Source organism: Meleagris gallopavo, chromosome 4 (assembly GCF_905368555.1).
Source record: "Meleagris gallopavo chromosome 4, MGAL_WU_HG_1.1, whole genome shotgun sequence".
NCBI classification, from domain to species: Eukaryota; Metazoa; Chordata; class Aves; order Galliformes; family Phasianidae; genus Meleagris; species Meleagris gallopavo.
Window position 1 is genome coordinate 56,444,400 of NC_139407.1, and position 27,443 is coordinate 56,471,842.

General features: G+C 38.5%; 2 protein-coding genes across 5 annotated transcripts in view; one reads left to right on the forward strand and one right to left on the reverse strand.

Annotated features, from left to right (window-relative positions):
- The window catches only part of FBXL5 (F-box and leucine rich repeat protein 5), a 33,593-nt gene extending 14,468 nt beyond the window's left edge, over nt 1–19,125 (forward strand). For both annotated transcript variants that reach the window (XM_085223448.1, XM_085223449.1), the window contains exons 3-11: nt 233–328; nt 1,710–1,893; nt 4,928–5,110; nt 7,006–7,131; nt 7,986–8,134; nt 8,323–8,405; nt 10,010–10,732; nt 13,035–13,183; nt 18,485–19,125. In XM_085223448.1, the coding sequence (XP_085079574.1) occupies nt 233–328; nt 1,710–1,893; nt 4,928–5,110; nt 7,006–7,131; nt 7,986–8,134; nt 8,323–8,405; nt 10,010–10,732; nt 13,035–13,183; nt 18,485–18,561 (1,770 nt within the window). In that variant the 3' untranslated portion in view covers nt 18,562–19,125. The remainder of the gene's footprint in view (nt 1–232; nt 329–1,709; nt 1,894–4,927; nt 5,111–7,005; nt 7,132–7,985; nt 8,135–8,322; nt 8,406–10,009; nt 10,733–13,034; nt 13,184–18,484) is intronic.
- A 1,862-nt stretch (nt 19,126–20,987) lies between these two features.
- CC2D2A (coiled-coil and C2 domain containing 2A) overlaps nt 20,988–27,443 on the reverse strand; it is a 47,261-nt gene continuing 40,805 nt past the window's right edge. For all 3 annotated transcript variants that reach the window (XM_085223447.1, XM_085223445.1, XM_085223446.1), the window contains 7 exons: nt 26,927–27,016; nt 26,002–26,115; nt 24,956–25,090; nt 23,794–23,916; nt 23,133–23,191; nt 22,456–22,633; nt 20,988–21,481 (listed from right to left, as the gene is read on the reverse strand). In XM_085223447.1, the coding sequence (XP_085079573.1) occupies nt 21,293–21,481; nt 22,456–22,633; nt 23,133–23,191; nt 23,794–23,916; nt 24,956–25,090; nt 26,002–26,115; nt 26,927–27,016 (888 nt within the window). In that variant the 3' untranslated portion in view covers nt 20,988–21,292. The remainder of the gene's footprint in view (nt 21,482–22,455; nt 22,634–23,132; nt 23,192–23,793; nt 23,917–24,955; nt 25,091–26,001; nt 26,116–26,926; nt 27,017–27,443) is intronic.

Below are 27,443 nucleotides of genomic sequence, written 5' to 3' on the forward strand. Positions count from 1 at the left end.
TAACTCATATCTGATAACAAAATAAACTGCTGTCGAGTGGGAATGGAATGCTTTGTTCTGCATGGCAACAGGTCAGTACAGACTGTCAGATTGTTATCAAACTCTAAGTTGATGAGCTTTTACTAGGAAATACAGCAAACTGCATTACATAGACTTTACCTTGAGATGCTTGTTTAGCGAACCTACAAATGGACAAGATTAGATAGCAGTTAAATCTTTGCATTCTTTACAGAATGAATACGAACAGCTAAACTATGCGAAACAACTGAAGGAGAGATTGGAAGCCTTTACGAGGGATTTCCTTCCTCATATGAAGGAGGAAGAGGAGGTAGGTCGTTCTCCTCAGATACTCTGCCGAACTATTTGGTGTTTGAAACGATTGAGCAGAGACACAAAGGACTTGGATTTTTTTTTTTCTCCACAGTTCTGTTTTTGTTACTGTGTTAATTTGCATTCAGGACTGTGGTGTCATTGTTCAGTTCTGACTGGTATGTGACACATTCTAGAACAGTGAATATATTGACAAATTCTAGTGAAGTTCTGGTTCTTTTGAAAATTGGTAATAGAAGTCCACTGGGGCGTGGATTTGTTTATTGCAGATACAGCCTTTGAATGATTACTTATCTCACAGTACGTTTCCATAACCTTTTGACCGGTGGTGATGCATTAAAATAATGCTAAAAAGTTGAAATGATTAATGTGTTGTGTAATTGCAGTGATAATCAAGGTTTGTGTTATATACATCTACACAGATGTTTTTGTCACAAATAACCTTTCTAGCAAGGGTTTAATATTATATAAAGTGTATAGAATATCACAGTAGACTTCAAAGAAAGAATAAACAGTATGAAACCTGATGTTGTGCTTAACTTCTTTTTCTTGAAGTTGTCTTATAGGCTGTCTGATAGTACAAAAATTAATTTATAAAATAGAAGATGTAGTATAAAGGGGCCTGACAATCTTAAAATTATGGGTACAGTAAGTAAAAGAAATGCAGTACGTTATTCTAAATATTAGTAATGCTATTGTGACTTGCTCAATCTGCACATCTGTTTTTTTAAAAGTTCTTCCTCTTTTTATAAAGAAATATTTGAAAATCCAATGTTCTTTAAAATTATGGTACTTTTTTTTTTTTTTTTTTTTTTACAACTTGTAAATGTAAAATAGTACTGGTCTGAAAGTCAGAAAGGGCAATTGTCCTATGGCCTAGGAAAACTTAAAAGAAAAGATTCTATTAACCAGTGCTTCATGAGTCAAACTGACACTCCCAGACAGCCTCTGACCTATATTTGAAACGTAAAGACTAGTAGTGCCAGTCTGATGATTTATGGGTATCCAAAAACTGAGAAGCATCTTCGGAGAGAATAAATCTTCCAAAGTCTATCCAAGAGAAATCTTCCCTCATGTTTGTTTGCCCTGCCACTTTGCCTTCCATGTGAGTACATTGATAAGTTACTTAGTTTGAGCAATGTGTGTCCCTTCCCTTTCCTTTTGGAGAAAACAAGTAACAGCATGCTTGAAACTATTCAGTGACCCACTGGCAAACACAGGGTTAGAATGTAGAAGTTATGTGATCTTGTCCTTAAGTTTATTCATGTATGCCATATTTACTTGGTGAGAATTGGAAAGAGGAAATTTTTGTCTTGCTAGATTTGTGTAGCGTTATTGATTTGCCTTTGTCGGTGCTGGACTGGTTTTTTTTGCCTCAGGTTTTTCAGCCAATGTTGATGGAATACTTTACTTACGAAGAACTGAAAGATATTAAAAAGAAAGTAATTGCACAACACTGCTCACAGAAGGAAGCTGCAGAATTCAGAGGTCTTAGTAAGTGGAATCAAGCTGAAGAGCTTCAGAAGGTCTTTAAATATTCTGTGGATGAGAAGACAGATCAAGGTGAGGCATTTAATTAAAGTGAAAACAGTTTTTCAAATGCAATTTTGTTTAAAAAGCCACATCATAGTATGTAACTTTAGTTATCTCAAGTAGATAAAATAGTTTTTAGAAAACATGCATTCCTTCAAAACAGATCAGAAACTGGAAGGCTTCCATTTGATACAGGGTTTTGGCAACTTGTAACTGATACTGTTTATCTTTACACAAGCTTTTTTCTCTTCCCTCACTCCCATTATAATATTTTGTATGATAAACAGGTAGAAATGATGCATGAATTTTAATTCCTTCCATCAAAAGTATATTTTCTATTTGCAGGCCCTGCCTTTAACTGTTGGGTTCCAGGCCTGCTCTGTAAGCTTTTCTGTTGATAGTTTAGTAACGCAGAGTAGTTAGTCAACCAGCAAAATTTAAACTAAAAAGCAGTTTGCCTTCCCCTGCTGCACTAGCTAATTTCCCTGGGTCTCTTGGGAATCTGAAAGGAAGATGTGTTTGTAGAGTGATGCAGGGGAATGAATCCATACAGTGTGTGAGTACATGAGATGAAATATGCGTTCTGAAAGTGGATGTTTTGTTTGCATTTGTGTAACTCTGCTTTCCCTGTTGGAAAATCCCTGTTAATCTGAATGGATAACTACTGAAGTGCACTTCAGGCTCCTATGTGACGGGAAGCAGCCTATGACCTCAGTCTTTATGGTTCTCACTCCTAACTACAGAAAAGAGTTAATGTAGCAAAAGGGAATTAATGTGTCAAAAACATAATGTTGGAGTGAAACTGACAAATAGCTTCCTCTTAGATAAGGTGTGCTGCTCTCATCAGGAAAACGTGGAAAAACTCTATTCTTTCTGATGAGTCTTGACTTCTCTGAGTTACTCAACTGGTCAAAAGAGACTGCTATTCATGGTGTGAAATACTGTTGTACCTGAGCAGATGAATATGACGGAAGTAGCTTTATGGCTTTTCTTGCTATTTTGTCTAGCTAGAATTGCAGTTTTGGGACAGTGCTAATTCTGCAACAGCTGTGTTCTGGACTTCAGGGAAGGGGAAAAATCTTTCAATTTTTAAAAATGGAAGAAATTTCACAACTGTAGCCTTGCATAGTTCTAACAGAATTTTAATGTGAAATTCCCTGTGCTCAGTGTGCAGTGACTGGACAGATGCCCCAATAAACACCTTGATTCATCAAGTGAAACTACAATTCCATCTTTGTTTTTGAAATAGCAACAGATTATCACAGGGTAAATTATTTTACATTAGTCACCTTTGAAGCATTCCTGCAAAGGAGAAAGACCTGATCCTTGTCTCACAGTCAAACTCTAACTTTAAATCCTTAATGATTTCTGAAACTTGCTGTTTTTAAGGACTGCTGAAAACCTCTTTAGAAATATTTTTTTTCTCAAGTAAAGTTAATTGACCCTACGCAAATCATAAAAATTCTCTAAAATAGGAAAAAAACAAAACAAAACAAAAAAAAAACCTTACATGTTCTCTGAATATCCTGTTTTTTAAGGGCTACTCCAAAAGTAATTTTATTATGTTGGCCCATGATGCCATAGGCAGATTGTGTTGTGGCAGCAGAGACAGAATCTTCCTGCTGACATGTGAATTCCCTGTTGAAGAAAAAGGTCAGGACACAGCCCTTAACAGCTGATGCGTACAGTCTTTTGGGATAGCAAAGAAATGATCCTTCTGGATTTCCTGGAACCCAGATGAACCATCAGCTGTGACTGCTACATTGTGACACGGACTAAACTGAAGACCCAAACTTCTGAGTTGTACCAGAGAAGAGTCACAGAATTACAGGGGCTGGAGGGAATCTCCAGAGATTGAGTCCAACCCCCCTGCAAAGCAGGCCCCCTACTGCAGGCTGCAGAGAAGGAGAAACCTTCCTGTGCAGCCTGTTCAGTGCTCTGTCACCCTTACTGTGAAGTTCCTTTGCATGTTGGTGCAGAACTTCCTGTGTTCAAGTTTGTGGTCATTTCCCTTTGTTCTGTCTCCACAAGAAGACAGTCTTTCCCTTGTAATGCAGACAGGTCTGAAGACCATAAGCACATTGCCAGTCTTGGCTGGGCTGTCCTCCCATACCCACCCTGTAGTCTGGATTTGGTGCCTTGTGGCTTCCATTTGCTTGTGCTGATGAAAGATGGATGGTGTGGGCAATGTTTTCTTTGCAGTGACACCATCTTTGCAGCTGGGTCACCTCTGCTGGTACAGATTTTTTTGAGCATAGCGTGCAGGTTGTTTTTCATAGGTGTTGAAAATGCAGAGCTAGTGGTGGTCAGTATGTTGAAAAACAGTGCTTTGTATCTGAGTTATTTGCTCTGTCAAGCAGTGTTATTGGGCTCTTTGTAGCTTCCATGGAAATAAATAGGAGGCATTAATTTTGGAGTGACCTATGTGCAACACTTGCAGCTCTCTAGTATGGTGTAAATGAGAGAGAGCTGTTAGAGATGACTCCTACTGTTGTCCATTGAAGTATGGAATACAATAGCTAATGTTTAGTCACTAACCTAATTCTTAGTCTTTCCTTCTGGCCCAAATGACTTGTCACCATTCAGAAGATGAAAATTTTTTGCCTAAACTTGAAGTAAAAGCTAGAAATAAAAATGAGGCAGCTGCCAAGAGCTGTGTGTGGACTTCTTGCTGTGTCCCAGTCAAGAGGCCGAGAGCTTTCAGTGAGCATTTACTGGAAATCTGACAAAGCAGGTATATTTATATATCACATGTGGAATGAGGAGCAGTTTATTTTTGTCCAGGGCTTTTTTTGAAGCCTTGTGGGGTCAGAGTCGGGGGGGAAAAAAGCTAACCAGGTGGGAAAACAGCATAAAGAAAACCTAAACTTTTGTATTAAGGTAATATAACAGTAGAAGCTTTTAAAGGCAAAGCAATGTGTGTGTTTTCATTTATTTTGTCAAACAGTTGTTTAAAAATTTTTAAATGCATTTTGAGTAGATAAATGATAAAATATAAGTTATATCATTATTATTTAAAGCTACAAGGGTGTGCTTCACGGAACACAACCTTTGTGTGTTTCAGAAGCTGAAGTAACTGGGCACACCACAAATATTACTAATCTTCCTCCTGAAGTGATGGTGACCATTTTCAGTTACCTTAATCCCCAGGAACTATGTCAGTGTAGCCAAGTAAGCACTGAATGGTCACAGCTGGCTAAAACTGGATCTCTTTGGAAACATCTTTATCCTGTTCGCTGGGCCAGAGGTAAGTTAAATTTTGGCCTTTCAAGGAAACATTGTCAGTAACAGAAGTTGAGTCTGTAGAAGACAATGAAGTGTTTTATTATTGTCATGCCATAGGCAGCAGTCCTGAGAGCTGAGCATGCTGGAAGGCTGTACCCTCCTGACCAGGGGCTGCCTTGATACTTGGTAAAATGTTAAAATAAATAGTTTTTTAAAATCTACAAGATGGAGGTATTAAGAAACTAAATGTTGGTTATTACTTATGAGTAGCTCTTGCATACAAGAGCTTGTTATTTTTACTGAGGTTTGTTGTCTTGCATCACTGCTAATGACTATGTTCAGTAGTACCACATCTTAATTATAGCGTAGGGGGTTTGAGCTGTAAGTGCTTCTGCTGCAACTATTCCAGTAACATTTTTATTTCATTATGTTATTAGGTAGAAATAGGATGTTTTTGTTAGCTCCAACTAATCTGTTGTCCTTTGAGAAGTTTGTTCTGTGCTTCACACATAGCTGCAGAGCTGAAGTTCAAAACAGCGAAACTGTAGCACTTGTCATGACCTGTTCTTGCTTAATTTTTACATTCAAACACTTTTACATACTTCAAAGAAACTGTGTGGGTCAGTTTTATTGTCATTTCTTTAAATATCTTCAGTTGTACTGCAGTAAGGACTACAAGGTGGTGTATTACAACTTCTGTTTTTTATACATTCCATACTGAGAAATATAACTTTTTGTGAAACTGCCTGTTCAGACAGACAAAATATTCCTATTCTCTTAAGGCCAGTTACAAGTCAGAGTGTATCTATAGCTTAAAATACTTGTTTTTGTCCAGATCTCTGTAAATATTAAACAATCACTGAGGTATCTCATTGCAAACCTCACAACTGATGCCATGTAACTAAAATTCTGATCTAAAAGGTAGGAACTCTTTCTTGTTGTACCTTGATGGTTTCTAGAATCTTTGAAGGGCAGAGAAGAGTTAAGTGACCTTCTGGTCTCAATTATTTCTTTGGCTGTATAAATTTAAGTTAAAATTATAGATTGGTCTCAAAGCTGCAATGAACTTGACTGTCTGCAGAGGGGTTTTTAAGTTCAAATTCTTTGAATTTTTGTCTAAAACGTAGTTAACTTGATGTGTAAATGTTACACAAAAGAGGTAATTGGCAGCTGCCTAAATTGGCATGTTCCTAAACCTGTTTTTGGCATAACAGGAAGCTATTCCCATGACGTACTGTCTATACTAATGTAGTTGTTTGTGGAGAAGTGTCCTAAACTGGATGGAAGCTTCTCAAAAAAAAAAAAAAAAAAAAAAAAAGGGCAAAAATACCTAAACTTAAAAATATCTAACAACCCAAGACAAAACAAAAAAGCCCCATGCTGAAAACAGCATAAAATTACAGGCTCAGTTGAGAAATGTTGAGAACCCTTTTCCTTTATAGGTGGCTGACAAATAATTTGGATATTATGGTCACAGTCTATATTGGTAAAGGCAGAAGTTTCTTACACTTAATAGCATTCAACAGGGGTTGTTTTTCTTCGGATCTAGTGGAATTTCCTACTAGTAAGATAGTGGGATATCCTGAGCCCAACATTACAGCATACGCAAACTGGAAGTACGTTGCCCCTGAGTGGTAACCTATGAGTAGAGGAAGAGGTTCTCTGGCAACTGAAATAGTGGAACTGATGTTGGCATTCATTCAGACATTGTAGAAAATGATTGTCTGTTGTTGTCCTACGTAAATTATAATTCAATGTTAATATTGCTGTGTAAGTAGGCTACTTGTGGAGTTTGAGTTCTATGATCATGGATTTGTTGTACTAAAAATGAATGAAAAAAATAGTGGTTGGTGATATGGTTGTTACTACTGCTTTCTCCTCTTAAGTTTATCTTTTCTTTTTTTAATGGGTGAGCAGGTGATTGGTACAGTGGTCCTGCAGCAGATCTTGAGACGGAACCTGATGAGGAATGGGTAAAAAATAGAAAAGATGAAAGTCGTGCTTTCCAGGAATGGGATGAAGATGCTGACATAGATGAGTCTGGTAGGTAAACTCGGATTTTGGTGAAATTGTTTTTCTTAGAGATTATGTAACTATAGTGTTTATGAGATGTGTTCATTTGTCTAAAACCTTTTGTTTCTACTAGATTTTCATATTTGATTCCCATACTGTAAGATAATGACAGATGCAGAAACACATTCTATCTAGGTAAATGCTTTCTAAGCCAAGCAGACTTGGGCAGTGAGAATGAACTTCAGAAGTTTTGTCTAGCAACTAGTTGGTGTTGCTGAAGGGAGTGCCTTGTCCCTATTTTCATCTCATCCCGACTCTCAGTTGGGTCAAGAAGCCAGGGGAGATTTTCACCACCACCACCAACAGAAAAAAGGCAGCTGATTTTGACATGCTGAATCACTTAATCTAGGAGAGAGGAAATGTGAGTCAGGTGAAAGAAGAGTTATGGGGACATGTCAGGAGTTAAAAGGAGGAAAAAGATGCTTTGTCTCCAGGAAGCTTAGATGAATCGTGTTGCATCCTAATGTATTCTAAATTTAAAGTAAAATTTGTATTAAGCTATTGAATCACAGCATGTGAAGTGGCCTATGAGATAGCATTTCACTGTATACAGCAAGTCAGTGGAAGCTGCAGTTCCAGGCTACTATTTTTACTTGCTGTTGGAGTCAAACTCTTCAGGACTGTCAGAAAGACAAACATTTTCAAGATGAGACTTAAGAATGGAGCTAAAATTCAGCAGGAGTTTTGATGCAGGGTGCTTTCTGAAACTTAAGTGTTGTTAGAGGTTCTTCGGTTTCCAGATAGCCTGTGTGATGTAAGCTGACAGCATGGATTCCAATTGGCCAGATGCATTTTAAGTCTTTCTCTTTGCTTTTATTTTGCAGAAGAAGCAGCAGAAGATTCACTTGCCATTAATATAGCACAGATGGAAAAGCGTTTACTTCACGGCTTAATTCATAACGTTCTCCCACATGTAGGCTCCTCAGTGAAGACGTTAGTACTGGCCTACAGCTCTGCAGTGTCCAGCAAAATGGTATGTAATTTGAAGCTAGCACTTAATAATTGTGGCTTTGCAGCCTATAATTAGTAACTGATTTGTCTGAGTTTAAAGCGCGCTGGTTGTGAAAACAAGTTGCAATTCAAAAGAATTTAACTGCGCATGTTGACTCTGACGCTGTAGTCTTCTTGGCTAATGATTGCTGATTATTCTTCCTTTTTCAGGTTAGACAGATCTTGGAGCTTTGCCCCAATTTGGAATATTTGGATCTCACTCAAACTGATATTTCAGACTCAGCGTTTGAAAGGTTAGTTAATTTTTATTTCCTGAAAATCAGTGAGTAAAAATGAAGGGATGGAGAGGAAGCATTCAAGGATCTATTACTCTGTTTCAAGTATGAGCGAGAAATAGAGATCAGTTTATGTTCACACTTAATGAAGGAGTAAGCCAGATTAACAGTGAATGAAACAGTAAGTAAAGCCTGGCTTAGTAATGGCCATTTTAGAATCCTTGTCTTAGCTATTTTTAAAACCCATCAAAGTATAGCTTTCGTAGCAATTTAATTTCATGCTAATTCTAATAACTTGAAATTATTCATAGATATATTTTTAGGAGTTATTGCACTTCTTGTTCCAACATGTCAGGTAATGTTTGGAGCACTGGTTTTTAAGATGCAGGTCAAATGGTGAGTAAAGTTGTAGGGCCTAGGGGTATTACTGTGGATTCCTGAGTTTTACAGAAGTCTGCAGAAAATACATTTAGCATCACTGGGATGAAGTATGGGTGCAGAACCTGCACAGAAGTGTCTTTGTATGATGCTGGAACTCAATGGTTGTTTCACTACACAACGCTTTCATCATACAGTGCTCTCAAGTTCTGTTTATTAACAGCACCTTAAAATGTTACCAGCATGGTTGCTCACAAGTGCTCTGCAGCTTGTACAAGAAGTTTAAATTAACATGAAGACTTTAATGGAATTTACATGGTTCAGAATTTGATCTTTGTGAGCCTTTGTCAATCTCTAGTTAAATATTCTTCTCCTTCGCTATATATCTGTACATCCAATCTTAAAATCTGTAATTCAGAAATAGGTTTCATTTGCTGTAGATGTTAACACTTTCCATTAACTGTGGTAAAGGTAAATAGACTATATATTTTTATAATTAATAATGCAACAGTACTACTATAGATCAAATTTGTTTCAGTTGAAACGTAAAACATAAAAAGGGTGAATTTGTATTAATAAGTAAGTGTGCATAGCTAAGGCTAATCACCTACGGAATAACAAATACCATACACAGGGTGTTTCAGCAGACCAGATACTTTCTCTGAAAGAAACAGGAAGTTCTGGAGAGAAAGATATAGGATCTAAGGCCACTGGTATTTCAGTCTATGTAGGCATGCAAGCTTCAGAAACTCAAAACAGTAATAAACTGCAACTGTTAAAATACTTCGAACTGAATATTACAGGTGTTTCACTTCCTTTGGTGAAATTTGCTAATTCATTAAGTTCACATTTTTCAGCTTTCTGATAAATACTTGATTTCTCATTAGTTACCTGGCTTTAGGGATCAGCATTATATACAGAAAAAAACTGTTTTTGAAATTGTTGCATGTATTTGGTTCTTGCAGTTTCTTATGAATTATTCAAGGTTTAGTAAATGTGGACACCTTACATTTCAATATATGGAAAAGTATAGTGTTGTTGATTTGTGATTCATTTCGTGTTTCTTTAGGCATAACTTCTAGGCATATTTACTTGCAGTGTCAAACCTAACCTGTAATCTGAGAGAACTTTTAATGTTCTGTGAATTAATATCAGTATTTCCCTTTTGAAATGTCCTTTTGTATGTGTAGCTGCAATGTCTGTTTCTGAACAAAAACAAGTAATTGCTTTTCATTTTATTTCAGTTGGTCTTCAGTTGGTTGTTGTCAAAACCTTCGCCACTTTGATCTGTCTGGATGTGAAAAAATCACTGATGTGGCCATAGAGAGGTTTTCCAGAGCTTTGGGTATCATATCAACTCACCATAACAGAGGCGTTCTGAAAGGCTGCAGAAACAGAAATGCTAAGACTTCATGGAAAAACAGAGAGATTACTCTGCAGTCCAACAAGAAGTATAATTGCTTGCATGAAATCAACAATGAAAACCTCATCGAGGGAACAGACAGTAAGCATCATTGGACTAAGCCTGACAGCTCTGAAAACTTCAGTTCTGCGTATGTGTGGATGCTGAATGCAGATGATTTAGCTGATATTGAAGATGCTGCGGAGTGGAGACACAGAAACGTTGAAGGATTTTGTCTCGTGGAGCCAGCATCCCACATTAATTGTTCTGCATCTTGCTGTAGTAGAGACATTTATGGTTTAAGGACTAGAGGGTGGCAGCAGCACTGTGCTTCTACTGACTTCATTTACTGCGGTCACTCATTTTGCTGTGCTGGAACAGCACTAAGAACTATTCGAGCACTTCCAGAGTCCTCTGCACTGTGTAAAAAACCAACAAGGACTAAACAGTCAGAGGAAAAAGACTTGGCATACTCTGGCAGTGACAAACCAGATGAAGAGACTGCACGAGTTCTTCAGTTTCTCAGTCTGTCTGGGTGTTACCAGATCACAGATCGTGCTCTCAGGTGAAAAGACATTTCTGAGCTGTTTTGCTGCAGTGTGGTTTTTGTATTATCTGTATGGTTGGGTTGCTCTGGGTTGAATCTACCTAGCTTCAGTTTAAGCATTTTTATTGAGAACATCTGATATATCTTAAGCAGTCCTTGCATCTCAAAATATTGAGAATAGCAGATGTGAAAATTTTCTTCCAACTCTTCCTTTGAATGAAAGGATTAAAAAAAAAACTGTTTTAGCTCCTCTGAAATGAAGCATTTTGCTAAGTTTGCTTGCAGTAGATAAAAGCATAATTTACTACTCATTTAGATTTGATTTGTAGTGATTTCTTATTAGGAAATTCAATGCTGGTTTATTTTTTTTTCTTTTCCTCTTGTTATGCCTGCCAAACTTATGAATACTCTTCAAGCTTTAAAACCAAACCAGAGTAGCATTGCATTTAACTTGTCTGGGTGATGACAGAATTTTCTATGTGTGTAAGAACATGTTAGAAGTGGTTTTATATAAAGCATAGAATTTAGTTGAAGTTAGCTTGAGTGTTGAGGCAGCTTCGTGACAGTTCATAGAATCATAGAATGGGCTGGGTTGAAAAGGACCACAACAATCATCCAGTTTCAACCCCCTGCTATGTGCAGGGTTGCCAACCACCAGACCAGGCTGCCAAAAGCCACATCCAGCCTGGCCTTGAGTGCCTCCAGGGATGGGGCATCCACAACCTCCTTGGGCAACCTGTTCCATTGCCTCACCAACCTCTGTGTGAAAAACTTCCTAATATCTAAAAACCTAAACCTCCCGTCTCAAGTTTAAAACACTCCCTCTTGTGTAATTGATGCTGTGTGTTATGTGAGAAGTGTGTAGTAACAGCTTCATAATGAAAATGAGACAAGACAAAAATGCTGCAGGCACCTGCTCAGATGTGCTGTAGCTTCTGGGACTAATTAGAGCTGCTTGCAGTTCAGAGACTTCATACCTACTTGTACTGTACAGTGGACAAATACTGTAAAGGACTGCTGGCATTGAATTGCCTCTCCATAGACTTCACCTCTCTTTGACAAAGAACTTAGAATACAGCTGTTCAGATGTCTCCTAGCAGTTATTTTGGGACAGATAGCTGCGCTTTGTGTCTGAGCCTGATGTTGTCCAGGTGTTGGAGCAGACTGGTACTGCTGACTGGTTCATTTGGCAGTGGATAGTTAGTGCTGCATGTAGCTGACGTGTTACTGGTGTTATTCCTCACTGAGTCTTCTAGAATCAAAGAAGACATGATTTTTGAGTCATAGGGAGTGTTTAGTTGTGCCAGTTTCACATCAGTGCTTTTTAGATACAGGGGAATGTTAAGAGTTGAGAGTGAATTCTGCAGTAAGTGCTTCCTGCACTTCTATAATACTTTGGGTCCTGGAAGAGAAAATAATGTGACTCTAATGTAAATATTTGGCAGTTCATTTCGTATAAACTGAACTTTATACTGATAGCTGGTTTTGTTAGTTGTTCTTTTTCCCGTCTGCTGACAGTGGAAAATTTTGTATACTCGTGCTCTTAGGACATAAAACTGAAAAGGCCTTTGCTTGAACCTGAAACATGTTGATTGAAGCATGAGTGGCTTTGTCTGTTCTCTCCTTCCGATGGGTGAGCTTGTGATTGAACGCGGTTAGCTCTCCTGTGAGTGCAGAGAAGCAGTCAGCCTAACAGAGTGAAGGGTCAGATGCACCACAGCCTTGAGGCTGATTTATCTGCAGTTGAACTCTTGCACTTGGAGGGAAAATAGAATTTGGTTTGAGTAACATGCAGTAGTGTGTTGGCAGAGAGAGGCTCTGCCGGTAAAAATTTATCTGACCTCAGAAAACATGACTTGAGTTTCGAACTGACTGATAAGAAACAATACTCAAACTGTTGGAAGTTTTGCACACCAAACTTTGGGAATGTCATACAGTTCTGTTTTTGGGATATGTTGAGAAATATACATCACCATGGAAGTCTCACCAAAGACCAGCAGTGCACTGGAGAAGTGTGTCATGCTGGCTCTTAGAAGTACTTGGTCATCCCCAGAGTCATTAATACAGTGATTTCCCACTGAAATGTGTTTCTGTCAAAAGGAATTGTTAATTTCTGTAGAGATGGATTCATTTTTCTGCCCTGTTGTGTGCTTTCAAGGCTGATTAACCGTATGGGATGCCAGACTTGAAATTAAGTGGCTTATTAGAGGTGTGATTTTCTTGCAAGATGTTATAAATATGTGACTTGGTGACATACAGGAGTACTTGTCAATGTAGTGCTGTGCAAGCTTTTAACACCCCTCTTTCTGTCTGTTAACAGGGCGTTGACTTTGGGAGGAGGACTGCCACACTTGGAGCACCTCAATCTCTCGGGTTGTCTCACTGTAACTGGTGCAGGCCTGCAGGATTTAGTTTCTGCATGCCCTTCTCTAAATGATGAACACTTTTACTACTGTGACAACATTAACGGTAATGTCTTTATGAAGGTGTGATCCTTGTCTGGGGAGTAATGTCTGGCTTAAGGATGTTTTAGAAACAAACAAACAAAAAAATATCACCACTAACAACAACAACAAAAACCACCAAAAACCCAACACACAGCATCACTGCCAAAACCACAAACTAAAAGCCTGCAAACTCTTTTCTTGGCTGTGTAGCACTGAATTCAAATACTAATTACAAAATTAAAAACTTTATGTCAGGTTTTTTTTTTTTGGTATTGAAGTCTAATATAGTTCTGTACTGCCTAGGGGGAAGACATTTTTAGTCCATGTTCTCTTACTTCAGATTAGCATAGGTAATAGAGGCTTAGAAAGTAAGTATATAACTGGCACACGATTGTCCTCTTCATCTCTTCCCTGTAAATGATGTAGTTGAGTGCTTTCTTTTTGGTGCTTGAAACAGAGCTGTCATTAGATTGATAGTAAAGTGATTTGGGGGGTGGAGATGTAGAGGGGGCAGGGCTTGTTAGGCAAACCTCACATGTTAAAGTGGTTTTGGTGTAGAATACTATCACGTATCCTTGTGGGAAATGTAACTTAGTTTTTTCTAGTTTTGCTTGAATTACTTAGAGTTGAATCTCAGCTGGAGAAGGATCTGGATAAATACATAAAATGTTTGTAGTGGAAGTCTTTTTAGTGTTTACTGCACTGGAATCCAGTCTGTTATGTCAGGTCCAGTAAGCGTTCGTAGCGTTAGAGATGGGAACCCTGGTGTGATTTTATTCCATGTGTGAATTTAAAACAGGTAAGTGCAACAGAATGGAAAGAAAGGATAACTGAGTTCACAGGATTATAAGAACTGTGTGTAAAACAATATTATATTTCCCCAACAGTTCATGGTAGTGAGCTCAGTTTGCATTTATACTGAGATGTAGCCACAGCTTTGGTACTGTGAGTGAAACTGTACTGACGCTTGGATATTTCATCCATTGAAGTTCATGTGAGGTGATGTGTTTTATTGGACTGGATCCTAACATTGCAAGTCAAACTATTAAATCATTTTTGCTTCCATAATTTTTGGATGACTTTATGACGCTCTTTTAATGACTTTTTGACACTTTTGATGCATTTGCTGTTTGTTACCCAGTTCCTTTCCATCTAGACCACAGACTTGTAAAACATCTTGCATTTCAATCTGAAAACTCTTATACCTTTTTAAAATCCCTCACTGACTTTCCTGCTTCAGCTTGAGTTTAACAATGTCTTCAAAGACCAGTTATAAGCCCTTTTCTCCTTCATTTTATTCCTTTTTTCTTATTGTTTTCTATTTTTCCACTTGTCAGCAATACCAGATTTGATGTCCTGGTTTGTCTTTAGCTGTTTCTGTCTGTCTCCCTTGCGCTAGTCTCTAAAATACAGTGCATCATCGTAGTTCAAAAAGCCAGAATCACTTGTGCAAGTTCTCCACTGCTTTAAAGCTTGGCTGTTCCATAGTAACCTTAAGAAATTATTTATATTTCAACAGAATACATTTTGGAATACTTTTGTAAAATTGTCCTGATGATTGATGAATTGTCCTTTTTCCTTTTTTCTTTCTTATGAGATAGGTACCCTAGCAAAACTCTGAAATGAGAAATGGCCTTTTATAACTGAATTCTCTGCAGCTTTATCAGGATACTGTTCTTTATTTTCACCTAAATTTCACTGTGATAGTGCTGAACAAATACCTGTTCTACTCTGTGGGCAACAGGATTCCTGGGATGACATTTGATATTTTTGATGTAACTGCAGGGAAAGTAAAAAGCTGTTTAATTTAAATCAATCTCTGTCAGAAGCTGTTTACGTTTCTTTGCTCATATAGATTACATTAAGTGTTGTACAAAAATTACTGACCTGTAGAGAATAATTTCATAATTTTCTTTGCCCACCAGCAGATCAGGGATTGTTTTCGGGGAAGGAGATTTGTTCTGGGATCACGTTGGAAAACCCGTCAGTCTTGCAGAACAAAAAATGGAGCCAACAGCATGGAATTTAGCCATCTTTGAGTAATAAAGATACCCCGTTATCTTTGAAATATAAAGGCTTTACTTCCACCTACAGCCTATTTTCAGAAATTTTTTTCTATAAAGCCTGAGCTTGACAGAGGGCCCAACGTATGCAGCTTCACTCATGTTCTCTGAGGAGATCTTAGTGGACTTGTTTGCTTGGCGTTTTCAATTTTCAGACTTTCATTTCAAATGCTGCTGTACATGTAGCTGTTGTACATGTCTCATGGTGTCAGTCACAGCTGTTGTACAGCAGTAATATGATGCAGCTCATATGAGCAGAGCCTGTAAACTTGCATGCATCTCCAGATTTAGTTTGTTTACTGTCAGTATGATACCAGTTCTTGGTTTGCATAATAACACTTAGTTTGGAACCTCTGCCTGCTTCACTCTGTGCTGAAGACTTAGAGTTAAATAACCCTCAGCTGCAGCTGAAAACAAATTTGTTACACTCCTCCTAATTGCTGACTTTGTTGGATGCCTGAAACACATTTGTTTCTTCAGTTTGCTAAACTCAGTAAGAGAAGTTGAATGTTTGAGTTACCTCTTGCCACTTACAAATTTCTATTTTCCCCCATTTTGTTCTGTTCTGTCTTAGCTGTGTTCAGTCTCTGTATTATACTTCCAGTTTTAAAGCTTGTAATGCAGTCAGGGTTAGAATGTAGTTCCTGCAGCAGTACCTTGCTGCTGCTTTCACACAGGATTTAATTTCTAGTGGCTTTTTAAAATGTGGTTTTCATGTGCTGGGATTAAAGGAATAGGGCATTAATAAAACAAAGCTGTGGCAGTTTCTGATTCACTCTTCTCTTGTGACACTTAAAAATGTTTTGGTCACAGCTGGATCTATCTTCCAGCAATGGAACTCTGAACTTGGCAATTTCTGTTTAGATTTATGAACTCCTGTGTGCAGATTTATACAGGGATGCATTGATATTAGACTTCTAGGAGTTCGATCTCTCCATAAATTCTCCAGATAACAAAGGCACTCTGATAATGTTCTGTTGTGTAACTTCACCAGAGGCTGACAAAGAGTAGCACCTAAGGCCAATATTAATTTTAAATTTCCATTTATGTTTTCAAGATCAATGCTTAATTTGATCGCTTTCTTGTAATTTTCTCGTAATGTGCTCCACTACCATCCAATGTGGTATCTGTTGTTGAGAATAAAGGAGCCTCTCACTGAGCTGCATTCTAAACCTCTGCAGCTCTTCCCCCTGCTTTGGGCTGTGGCTTTGCAGTGGTGGCTGTGGAAATGAGGTGTCTTTCCTTCCCTCCTTGTGTGTTTGTGACAGCTCCTTTTTGCTGCCTTCCTGCTGTCAGTGTTTATATAGCTGCTTGATAAACTAATTGAAGAACTGGGGTAGCAAGTGGCCTTTTTCCATCTCAGATGGGTTGAGGATCAGTCCTGCTGTAGACCACAAGTATTGATGCTGCCAAAGGTGAGAGCTAAAGGGATGCAGTGGCAGCAGCCAGCTGTGCCTTGCATGAGTTACTCTTCCACCCCAGTCTGGGTTGGAGTGCATTTTGTGTGAAATTCTCTACTTCTTTCTAGGAAGTATGCCTTACTAAAAGTAATCAAAATCGAATAATCGGGTAGCTATGTTTCTATCTTTGCCAGACACATTTATATTAGCAGGTTTTGAAAACACTGAGGGCTGTTCAGGAGGAAGAGGTAAACCTTTGTTCTGGGTCACCTGAAGTAATCCGATGTACGTTTAAAGAGCATTACAGTAATCCAGTTTAGAGGCAGCTAAACCAGTAATGTAGACAGTGGCAGGTTAGATGAGAATCTGATTAACTCTGCTTCTCTGGGTGAACGACCCCAAGCCTCATTTTACCTAAGCACTTCATGATACAGAACATAGTGAGTATTCCCTTCTTTGGGATGCTGTGGTTCTGCTAGTTCTGTCACAAGTATTATTACTGGAAGCGTGGCGGTCGCTTCAGATTACTGTGATGTGCTGCTTAGCTGTGGCAGTGATGGGGAAGGTCCGCTCCGAGTTGGGAAGTCTGCACAGAACATGCTCTGCTAAAACAACCATTCAGAAGTGCCAGGTCTCCTTTTTAAAGAACTTTGGAAGAAGCTATCAAACTCTAGCTTGTAAGTGACGCAAAAGATCAAAGCACAGCTCAGGTGAATAAAAAGAATAGAAAATGAGTTCACCTACAAATTAAAGTATTGCTATTTTCCTTATTTGTAACCATTGTCCTTGATTATAGCTTCAGGTTTATTTTATTCAGTCTCATGCATGCTAACTTAGTTATTTTGTAGAATATTGCTCCTCGACGTGTGGCGTGAAGCAGAAAACTGATTTGAAGACACTGTGTTCTGGGGGATTAATTATGACTTCAAGTTACTGTTCAAGGGGGAAAACAAGCCAGACGTAGCATGGTGCCCTTATTCATTACGTTATTTTGTTACTCCTAAATGTATTAGAAACATATTTCAAAAGGATTTGATTTGTTTCACATATGGAGGGGGGAAAACGGATTGTCCTGGTTAGCTCTTTACCGGTTTGCTTTAGTTAATTAGAAGTGTGCTGCTGAGTTATGTTGGGTGCCAGAGTTCAGCCAACCCACATGCAAATGTTTGTGTTTCTGAAGCAGGCGTATGGCTGCAGGAAATAAAATCCCATACTAATACATTTTATAGTTTCTCATGATCACTTTTAACACTTCAAATTAAAGGGAGAACAGTAAGTGAAGGTAAGTGGAGGTGGGTAGTATTACAGTATTGGCTTACACTGTCTGTGCTCACAACTTCCTTTCTGAGGAACTGTTTTAGACTTTATGGTTTCTGATAAAGCACCTTTACTGTCACTGCAGATTTTTCTGTCAGAGTACAGGAGCTGTAGCCAACTATGTTGTGCTCGTGGAGAAACACTCCAGACTGAGAACTGTTTCCATATGATGGGTTGTTAATGCCATGATGGCATCCTCTGAATTTGAAAAAAGAAGTTAAATATGCATTATGAAAATGTGCTTTGATTTTAAAAGGCAGCTGTGGGAGCTTTCTGAAGTTTGCAGATTGATGGTTGTTCATCCCACACGTGTGTCACTGAATGTTACACTCATGGCACTAAGCTGTCATTTAAAAAAAAAAAAAACCCAACTCTTCTCAGTGAGGTGTCAGTGATACCACCAGTGGTGTTTCAGGTGTTCCCAGTGCTGGCTGAAGTTTTGTGTGTAAGCAAACAAACAAAAGATGTTTTATGAATAACAAGGTTAGAAGATGACTTCTAAGCCTATCTTCTTCTTTTCACATTTGCTCTGTTTTTGTGCAGGTCCTCATGCTGAAACCGCCAGTGGATGCCAGAATTTGCAGTGTGGTTTTCGGGCCTGCTGCCGCTCTGGCGAATGACCGCTGACTTCTGATCTTTCAGTCTACTTCATTTAGCTGAGCAGGCTTCCTTTCATGCACTTTACTTACAGTTTGCATCTTGTGTTAACAATCCTTGGAGTGAGATCTGTTATACTAGCCTTGACCCTGCCCGTAACTTCAGAATCTTAAGTGTACTGTACAGTGTTGTAACAATCTCACGATCTCATTTGGTTTGAAGGGTGTTGGGTTTTCCTTTACTTTACTTGGGGAAGATGGGAAAACATGCAGATTTTTTTTTTAATGCCACTTTCTTCCAAGTTTGGCACTTAAATATACTTTAAGGGATTATTTTGTGTTAAGTGAATGGTTTCTTACTTTTAATCCATCAGTACAATATAAAGCTCTGCGGCTAATTTGAAATGTATTGTTTGCATTTGGGTAACAGTAATACATCTTTAGGAGCCTTGTTTCTCCCCCTTTCCTCTCATCTTGAAGTTGTCCTTTATATTGCAAAATTAGGGTAATTCCCACTTTCCTTTTGCATTTGGTTTTGTATTTGGGCTTGAAAGACATACTCAAATAAAACATTCCCACCAATAAAAACTTGATCTAGCAGTGGAATATATATGCTTTCAAAGTGTGATATCAAGGTGTGAGATAAATACTGGTAAGCCGAAAAGGTTTGGTGAGGGCTGGATGGTGGTAGCTGAACTGTGAACCTTGAAAATATGTGTTCCTTCCTGCAGTGACTGCATTTCCAAGCAACTTCCATGAAAGTCAGTTTTCACTCATAAGAAATCTGTGGAAGATGTTTTCCCCATTGTTTTGATTTAGAACAACCACTTCATTGAACAGCAGAGAGGAGCAGCAGGGATACAGAGAAGCCACTGTTAGGCTGAGAGACCTGTGCTAAAAAGAGCAAGGAGTAATGTTTGAGGACAGCGTGTCTGTGTGGGGTGCTGGGAGAAGAGGCTGTTCCAAGAGAGGGTGAGTACTGTGACCTACATGGTCATCTGCTCAGGTTGTAAGTTTTCTTTCAAGCAGATGCAGGGGATGTGGCTGGCAGCCTTGTGGAAAGCTAGTTTTGCAGGCTAACAGAATGCCAAACTAGTAATTTTTACACTTTTTATTACTTGAACTGCAATCTTTCTCAGGAAACTATTCAGGTGGTTTATGTAGATTGAATGTGGGAGGTCAGCTTGCAGGCACAGCTGGAGATAAGTGGCAGTTTGTTGTACTGATACCATCTCACCTACCAACCCTTCCAAGGTTTGAGAGCACTTTCTTTTTTGCATTAAAACTGACAAAACACTACTGAATTTTAGTTAGCCTCAGAGATAGCTGCTAGTGGTTAATAGCTGAATCCAGCTAGAGGAAGTATGTGCAGTGTTCAGTTGGAAGCCTACCAGAGGTACGAAAGGATACCATTGTTATAGCAACTGTTCTTTTAAGTAAACTGCATTAAACTCTTTGGTGCCCAAAGCCCAGATTAGATGTAAATGGCCACTCATTCTGGCTCTGAGAGAAGTAATGAGATGTATGGGCTTCCTTGCCTCTGTTCTGAGGTGAGGAAGGAGCAGATGGGGTGGTTCTTGTCTTTACTGCTAGATACTAGTTACTGTTTCCTATGCAGACTGATAGAGGGCTGAATCAGCTGCAGAAAGTTGTGTTCATTTTTCACCCTTTTCTGAAAAGGTGGTGGATGTTAGAGATGTAATCAACCAATGTTGTTCAAGCAAAGCATTGTGATTACAGTACAGATACTTGCTGCCTCATGACAGTTTTGTAGAGGTGCTTTTCTGTTGATTAGAGGGGACCTGTGGCCATCCCAGGCTTTAAACCAAAAGTTTTGTCCAGCATTTAATGGATGGACCGAATCCTCTTTAACCTTAAGCTCTACTTTAACTTTGATATGTTGTGATGAATATACTTCCTAGGCTGAACCCACCCTTGCTTTCAGTCGGAAGAGTTTAATTAACAAGGTACCTCAAGGAAAAGGATACACATAAGCATCAACTTAGCACCACTACTTTTACATAATCTTTTAGTGATCACTTCAAAAATTATCTGCAGGTAGCCACAGTAAAAGATTCTGCACTCCAAGTGATTTAATCAAATTCTTAGATAAAATGGGTGAGCTTTAACATTTAATTTTTGGTATAAATATTTATTACTAGACCTTTAAAGAAAATACCTGAATGCTGCTGCTGTTACACAGACACAGTAGAGAAATGTTTTTAAAAAGAAGTATGGAAGTATTCAATGCTTGCTTTTTTGGTGCATGAAATTTAATTGGGAGTAAATAGAGCCTGGTTTTTGAGAAAGTGCAGCAGTTTATATCAGTCCTGAATGACAGCCTCTCTAATCGAGCGGAAGGGCTGCCGCCAATGAAGACAACTTGAACTAGAAGGTGTAATTCCAGGAACCAAGTTTCACCTCAAAATAAGAAGGACAAACTCCACCAGTGAGTTCACTAACTAAATATGTGCATTTTTAATGCTTTTAAGCATGGCAAGTCCCACAGGGAGTTATAAAGTAATGTACAGAAATAAAGAGGAGACTGACAACTTACTTGAAATTCCAGAACTGTTGGTCGAGGTTGTTAAGTTATCTCCTGTGGCTTTAAACTGAACAAGGCTAAATGTTTGCAGCTTGTAAAAATCAGGTTCTTGCTAGACTTTCTAGCTACCTGGGATAGCTCAAATCAGCAGTGTGAGCAATCTGTTACTTCTCCCTCCATCCAAAGTTGAAGTGTTCTGACTGCTCTGTACTACCGATTCCGTACAAGTGAAGCAACGTAAATCCACGTGGAGAGAACATTTTGGGGATAAGGATGAACATACACAGCTAGAGCAAATTCAACATTGGAAACATCAATGGTATGAACTCCAGTACTGTGTACAGCTTCTACTAAAGGTCTGACTTCAGAAAAGGGCATGTGAATAGGAAATCCAGATACCTGGAAGAAAAAGAGAAGGGAAAAAAATCACATAAGGTAAGAAGATGTCTGAATAAATGCAACATCTTCAACTTACAGGCACAATAAAATGGAGTTTCTCTCTGCTGGCCTGAGGAGATGCAATAAAAAGGTAGTTTTGAATTTAAATACCCCCTTTCTATTTCTTACACTCGAGGTTGGATTTCTGCAATTTTTCCTAACCTCCTTCAGTTAAGTTCAAAGTGAAGCTGTTTAGAAATCAACTAGAAGAAAGAATGTTACTGAACAAAGAGCATAATGTTGCTACTTTTCTGCTGCTTAACTGGAGAATACTGTTCATTGTACTCTGCTGTCTGGAAAGGGGAAGTGGCAGACATCTGTCCATAAACCTTTTCAGGTAGGAATTGAAACCAACTCATTTTCAAAATTTCATTTCCATACAGTATCCCTATTAGGTCTGCTTTATATGAAGGAGCAGAAGGAAGGATTTATTTTTTAGAACAGCCTCGAGGTACGGGTATGGTGCATTGGCTACAGTGAATACTTATGCACATTTTGTCTTTTAAAGAGCAGAAAGCTTCAGTAAAACACACTGTTGTATGGACTTCTGTGCCTGTAAGTTTGCAGTGCCAGCTTTTTACCAGCAAGACTTGAGCTCAGTTGTACCAATCAACCTATAAGTATAGTGTTAGAACTGTCAGAAACTTTGTTGAATATAATAAACAAGCTGCACTGTTCTGCTGCTGCTGTACCACAGCAGTCACTACCTCCATTCCAGGCAAGTATATTTGTATTTATATCCATCTCTTACATTTTCACATGGAGCAGACCATCACTACTTCATTTTGTAAATGTATTAATTTATCTTTAGTATAATAACTTGTGACTTTTGGTAGAAGAGGGAACAAATAGCCTAGGACACAGCTCCTTACCACAGGTTGTTATTTCCATATATTGACACATACAGTACAAATTATTTATATGCACAACTGTACCCTGTAATCTCCAAGCTGCTTTTGCAGCTCTGCCTGATGGTCATCTTCTACATCTTTGCCTTGGTTTTGTTCCAGCAGAGGCAGGAAGTTACGTAGGGTGGAGGTACAGTATCTGTTCCAGCGAGTTAAATGCCTTGGTCTCCATTCCATAATTTTCTCTTTTAGTATTTTTTCAATTCTGTAATAAAATATTTATTATTGCAACTATATTCTTTACTCATATTCTGACCTGATCTCACTTGACCCACTTCCTACAGTTTTATGAGCAACACAAATGACCTTAGTTAAACTTGATACTACCTAAAACTACAAAAGAAAATCACGTAGACAACGTAGTTAAATTGTGTCCCCATGCTTAATAGCAAAGGTAGAGCAGGGGTCTGCACACATCTTTAGTCCATGCTCTCTCAGCCTCTTAAACTCCTACACCATTTTAGCTTATTAGGAAGAACTGATTGAGCATTGCTGTAGTTTCCTATCTGATGGACTCTGTTAGAAGAGAACTTATCTTAAACTGTATTTTTAAGGGTCTTTTTAAGTCATTCTCAATTCCTAGGCAGCATTCAAAGCCCATTTTTAGGATGTTGGTATGAATGTGCTTGAGAAAGGTAAGAAGGTGCTCCACTTGGTGATCACTCTTTCCCTTTTGACAGCAGTTGTTTTAGTGGAAGGATTACCTGCCCTGTAGTTCCACTGCAGCAGCCTTGTCCGAATGCTGATACACCAGTTCTTCAGGCTAGCAAAGTAAAACACCCTGATATTAAAAGCATAATCTCTAACTATACAACACTGTAACTTAATTCAGGTATTACTATCTTGACAGTTAATGAACAGTTGACAATTAAACCAAAATAATCTATACTGTAGCAAAGACATAATAAAAACATTAGGTAGATATTTGTGTGTAATGTGTTTTCATTTTTTTCATGAGTAAGCTTCAACTACTTCTTACAAATTCCATTAATTGTAGAGGAATTTCTGCTTGTTTATTAAGTGCACATAAACAAATAGAAATAATACCTTTCTGGCTGTAAGACAAAAGTTCTCCTCTTTCTTTCTTTAGGGTTGTGTACCAGATTTGGCCCAGTGTTTAGCGTTGTCCTGAGCTCTTATACAGGTATTTAGAAGATAACAGATGTGCAATCATTTTGTATAAAAAAAATTTTCAGTATTCCTGCTTTTAAATTTTAAAGGCATGGGAAAGTCTTTTTAAAAGCTAGTTTTAGCACAGAAGGACATTTAAACACAGCAGTCCAAAGAATTTAGTCTCTGTTTCTCTTCCCTAATCCTGTGATTTCTCAGCTCCTCACATTAAATTGGTTGTAAGTGTATCAGTACCTGAACGCTGCAGAGCCCAGGGTATGGTAAGCTTCTTGAAAAGAAAGGCTTCCAAAGTTTTGGTTTGCTGATATCAAAACTTATCCTTGCTGGAGAGTCCCACTGTTGGATATTAAACCAAATCTAGAAGAAAGCAAGTTTGTTTTTAATATACAGTCACAGCCATGGAATACGTTACTTACATGGCAATAAACTACTATGTAGTCTTGAACTCCCAAACCAATTACCATTCTGTATTCATGTGTAACAGGGCTGTCCAACTTCTGCATTCTCACACCAAGAGGGGAGCGGTGCTGATCTGTAACATTTTGTGCCTGCAGGTAGCAGGTAGGTACAGGCTTTTAACAAACTACTGCTAAGATGTAAGGTGCTCTAATAATTAATATGCAACCTTTTGTACTTAATGGTTCTCCTTACAACCTGTGTGATGCCACATAGCTTCCCAAGCCCTGGGGCTGGGCTTGCAGTTGGTTACATGCTGCTGGCAGGACACCTGCTCAACCACAAGCCCCTGTGGATTGGAACTGCCTGCCCTGAAACTTTTTGTTGTATGCTATAGTTCAAAGTTCAGTGATGAGGACATTGGCACTGAAGTCTTTAACTTCCATAGGTATGGAAGAAACAGCTAAGTTTTTCTTCACTAACTCTGCAGGTGTTGCAGCAGAACAAACCAAACCAAGTGGTACCCAGAGCACTTTCAGTAAGAGATGGATGCTTTCAAAATAAACATCCTTTAGAACATTCTTTCCAAATTCATTATTTGTGTTGAGGATTAAACCCCCAGAAAATAATTAAAAATAAACAACTAACCACATAAAAATGCATGATATTTCAGAGAACTTCTACCCTGTCTGTATTCAAAACAGAAAATAAGTGTTAGCTGCATCTGGGTGGGTGGTGGAAGCCTGACTCACTGTTTCCTTACAGTGGATCAAAAAAACCTGATGCCCAGACTTCTAAACTCTTAGTTTCCATTTGAATAGAACTCAGGGATTCTTCTCTAAGCTCCCATTGTTTCCTCAGTTTCAGATTTTGCAGTAGCACTAACTACGCTGATGCTGTTAGAATATTAAGCTGACAAACGCATGATACAGAAAAGAAAAATGTCTCATGCCCAACTGCATGGCGTGCAGCAATGGGAGAAGACACGGAGCTCACTTACGTTATCGCAGCTGATCAGACAGTACACGTTTTGCAAGGGGCAGAAAGTATCATAGTGCCTGTAAAAGCAGCCAGTACTGGGATTCCAAATCACGTACTGACTTTGCTCCAAAGTTAATACGTACGTGGTTTGTCCCTAGAAAGGAAAAAATACAAGAAAGATGCTTTAGAACTGCCTTTAATGTCAGTATGCTGTGTATTGTTTGGAATATTACATTTTTACTGTTGAGATTAATAGTATGTCTTTGGCAAAATCCTGAAAGAATATACAGGTTTGTTACAATTCAAGTAACACCTACATAATAATGTCCTCTGTCTCTTCTGTGGCAATTAAATGTTAACCTGCAACACCTTCAGCCATTTGAAAAATACAAATTCTGAAAATACTTACTTCAGCTAAGAGCCAATGGGAAATTCTATACCCAGGCACGTTTAATGTGTGCCATTTCAGCATCACCATGTCCTCCTTGGCTACTGCCAAGCACAAACCCAGGCAACCTCTAACTTAAGGACTGCTCTTAGGCAGCACAATTCACACCTAACCCACCAACCTTCCTCATTCAGACACAGAGGGAATAGAGAAAGAAATATCAGGAACCCCTAAAACTGCTTTTTCATTCACTATCCCACATTCTCCGAGTACTCTGGAAGTAGTAGGAATCCTTGGTGATCTCCACTCCATCCCTGCCACCTCTCAGCCCATACCAGTCCCACCCTAACTCTGCTACTGGCTGTGAATGGACTCAGGACATTTTTCCAGCATTCATATGTGCCCAAATCCAGCCAAGGTTTACAGACTGTACTGCACCACAAGGACAGCAGCTGCCACCAAGCCGAGCATGAAAACAATGGGTGCAGAGAAAACAACCACCACAGATTGTATTTCTACTCAGACAAGCTTCTTCTCTCTCAGTTGAACAGCATCAGTGTTAGATTACTGCCTGGAAAACAGTGTGTCAACAGGAGACAATTCTATCAATTGATGTGAACCGAAGACTTCAGAGAATGAAAATTAATATTCTGACCAAATGAAAAAAATCCTCTTACCTCAGGAATAGCATTTCCAATGACAAGCCAGGCTTTCTTCCCCATACCAAGAAAATAATTACACAAGAGCACGGCATGTTCTTCCTCATCCCCCGCCAGAAGATCAAGAAATTGCTAATTGAGGGGGGGGAAAAAAGGTTTCTATGTATGTCTTTATAATTGGCGTTTTTGGCTTATGACATTTAGTAATATTTCCTAACACTTCTGAAGCAAAAAATTCCTCTTGAATCTTTGCAACTGATCATAGTTTTTCATTAGGCACTGTTTCAACATGCAAAATACACAGAGCAAAAGTAAATGCTGTGAAAATCTGCATTTCATGCAGATCTGAGATATTACAAGGACTGAGGTCTTCTGGGTTATTCTGCATTTCTCACCGTCCTGGTTTCAGCTGGGATAGAGCTTATTTTCTTCATAGCAGCTGGTATGGTGCTGCATTTGGGATTTTTGATGAAAACAGTGATAACACACTGATGCTTTGGTTACTGCCAACAATTACAATTTTATTTATTTTTAAGCACAATACCATGTTTTCTCTGTGGTTCCTTAACATTACAAAGATCAATTTCAAGTGTAGTTTTAAGGTCTCCATCAGTCAGCATCCTTTCCCTTGTGCCCAACTAGCTATTCTGGCTTGTTTTATAAGGGAGAAAAAACAGGAAAAGCTTAAAACTCTGAAGTTTTCTTATGGTCATTCGTAAGACCGCAAACATAAGATTGCAAATAGGACAAGCAACTTTGCTCACACTCATCCTCAGATATTCTGCTTTAAACGACTTAACAAGAAAAATCACTCCTTACAATCATAGAATTCCAGAATAGGGGAGGTCTGAAGGGACCTCCAGAGCTGATGCAGCCTAACCTGCTCCAAAAGAGGGACCCACTCACATTCATGAGGATAAAAACTGTTTAATGCATTACTTACATCTGATGTACACCACAGGTCACAAATTCCAGCAAATGACACACTATCTGGCAAAAAAGGAATCAGAGCAACATATCGAGCCACCAATTCCTGAAAACAAACAAACAAAAAAAACAAATGAAAAAAACCCCAAACTAAGTTTCAGCTCACTACACCTACATATAGAAAGGCTTATAAGACTTGAAGCACAGTGCTGTTTCCCCAGACACCAAAGATAAAGCACTGACTAACCTTGTTATGTTATCAGACAACTTGTTTTTAGGAATTACAGCAATTTCTAAATCACAATTAAAAATTGCAATTTACTGAGACTTGCCATAAATCTGTTTTTTTAAAAGACAATAATCATTCACATATCTGTTTTTAAAAAATAAAAAAGCATGATCATGGGTACACTTCCTGTTTATCACACATAGATAATCATTACTACTTTCTTTCGTATTTCTAGTTTTTTCCATAAACATAAGTGTAGCTGTACAGCAAACATAACATTGGTATGCGTGCACATGCATGCACA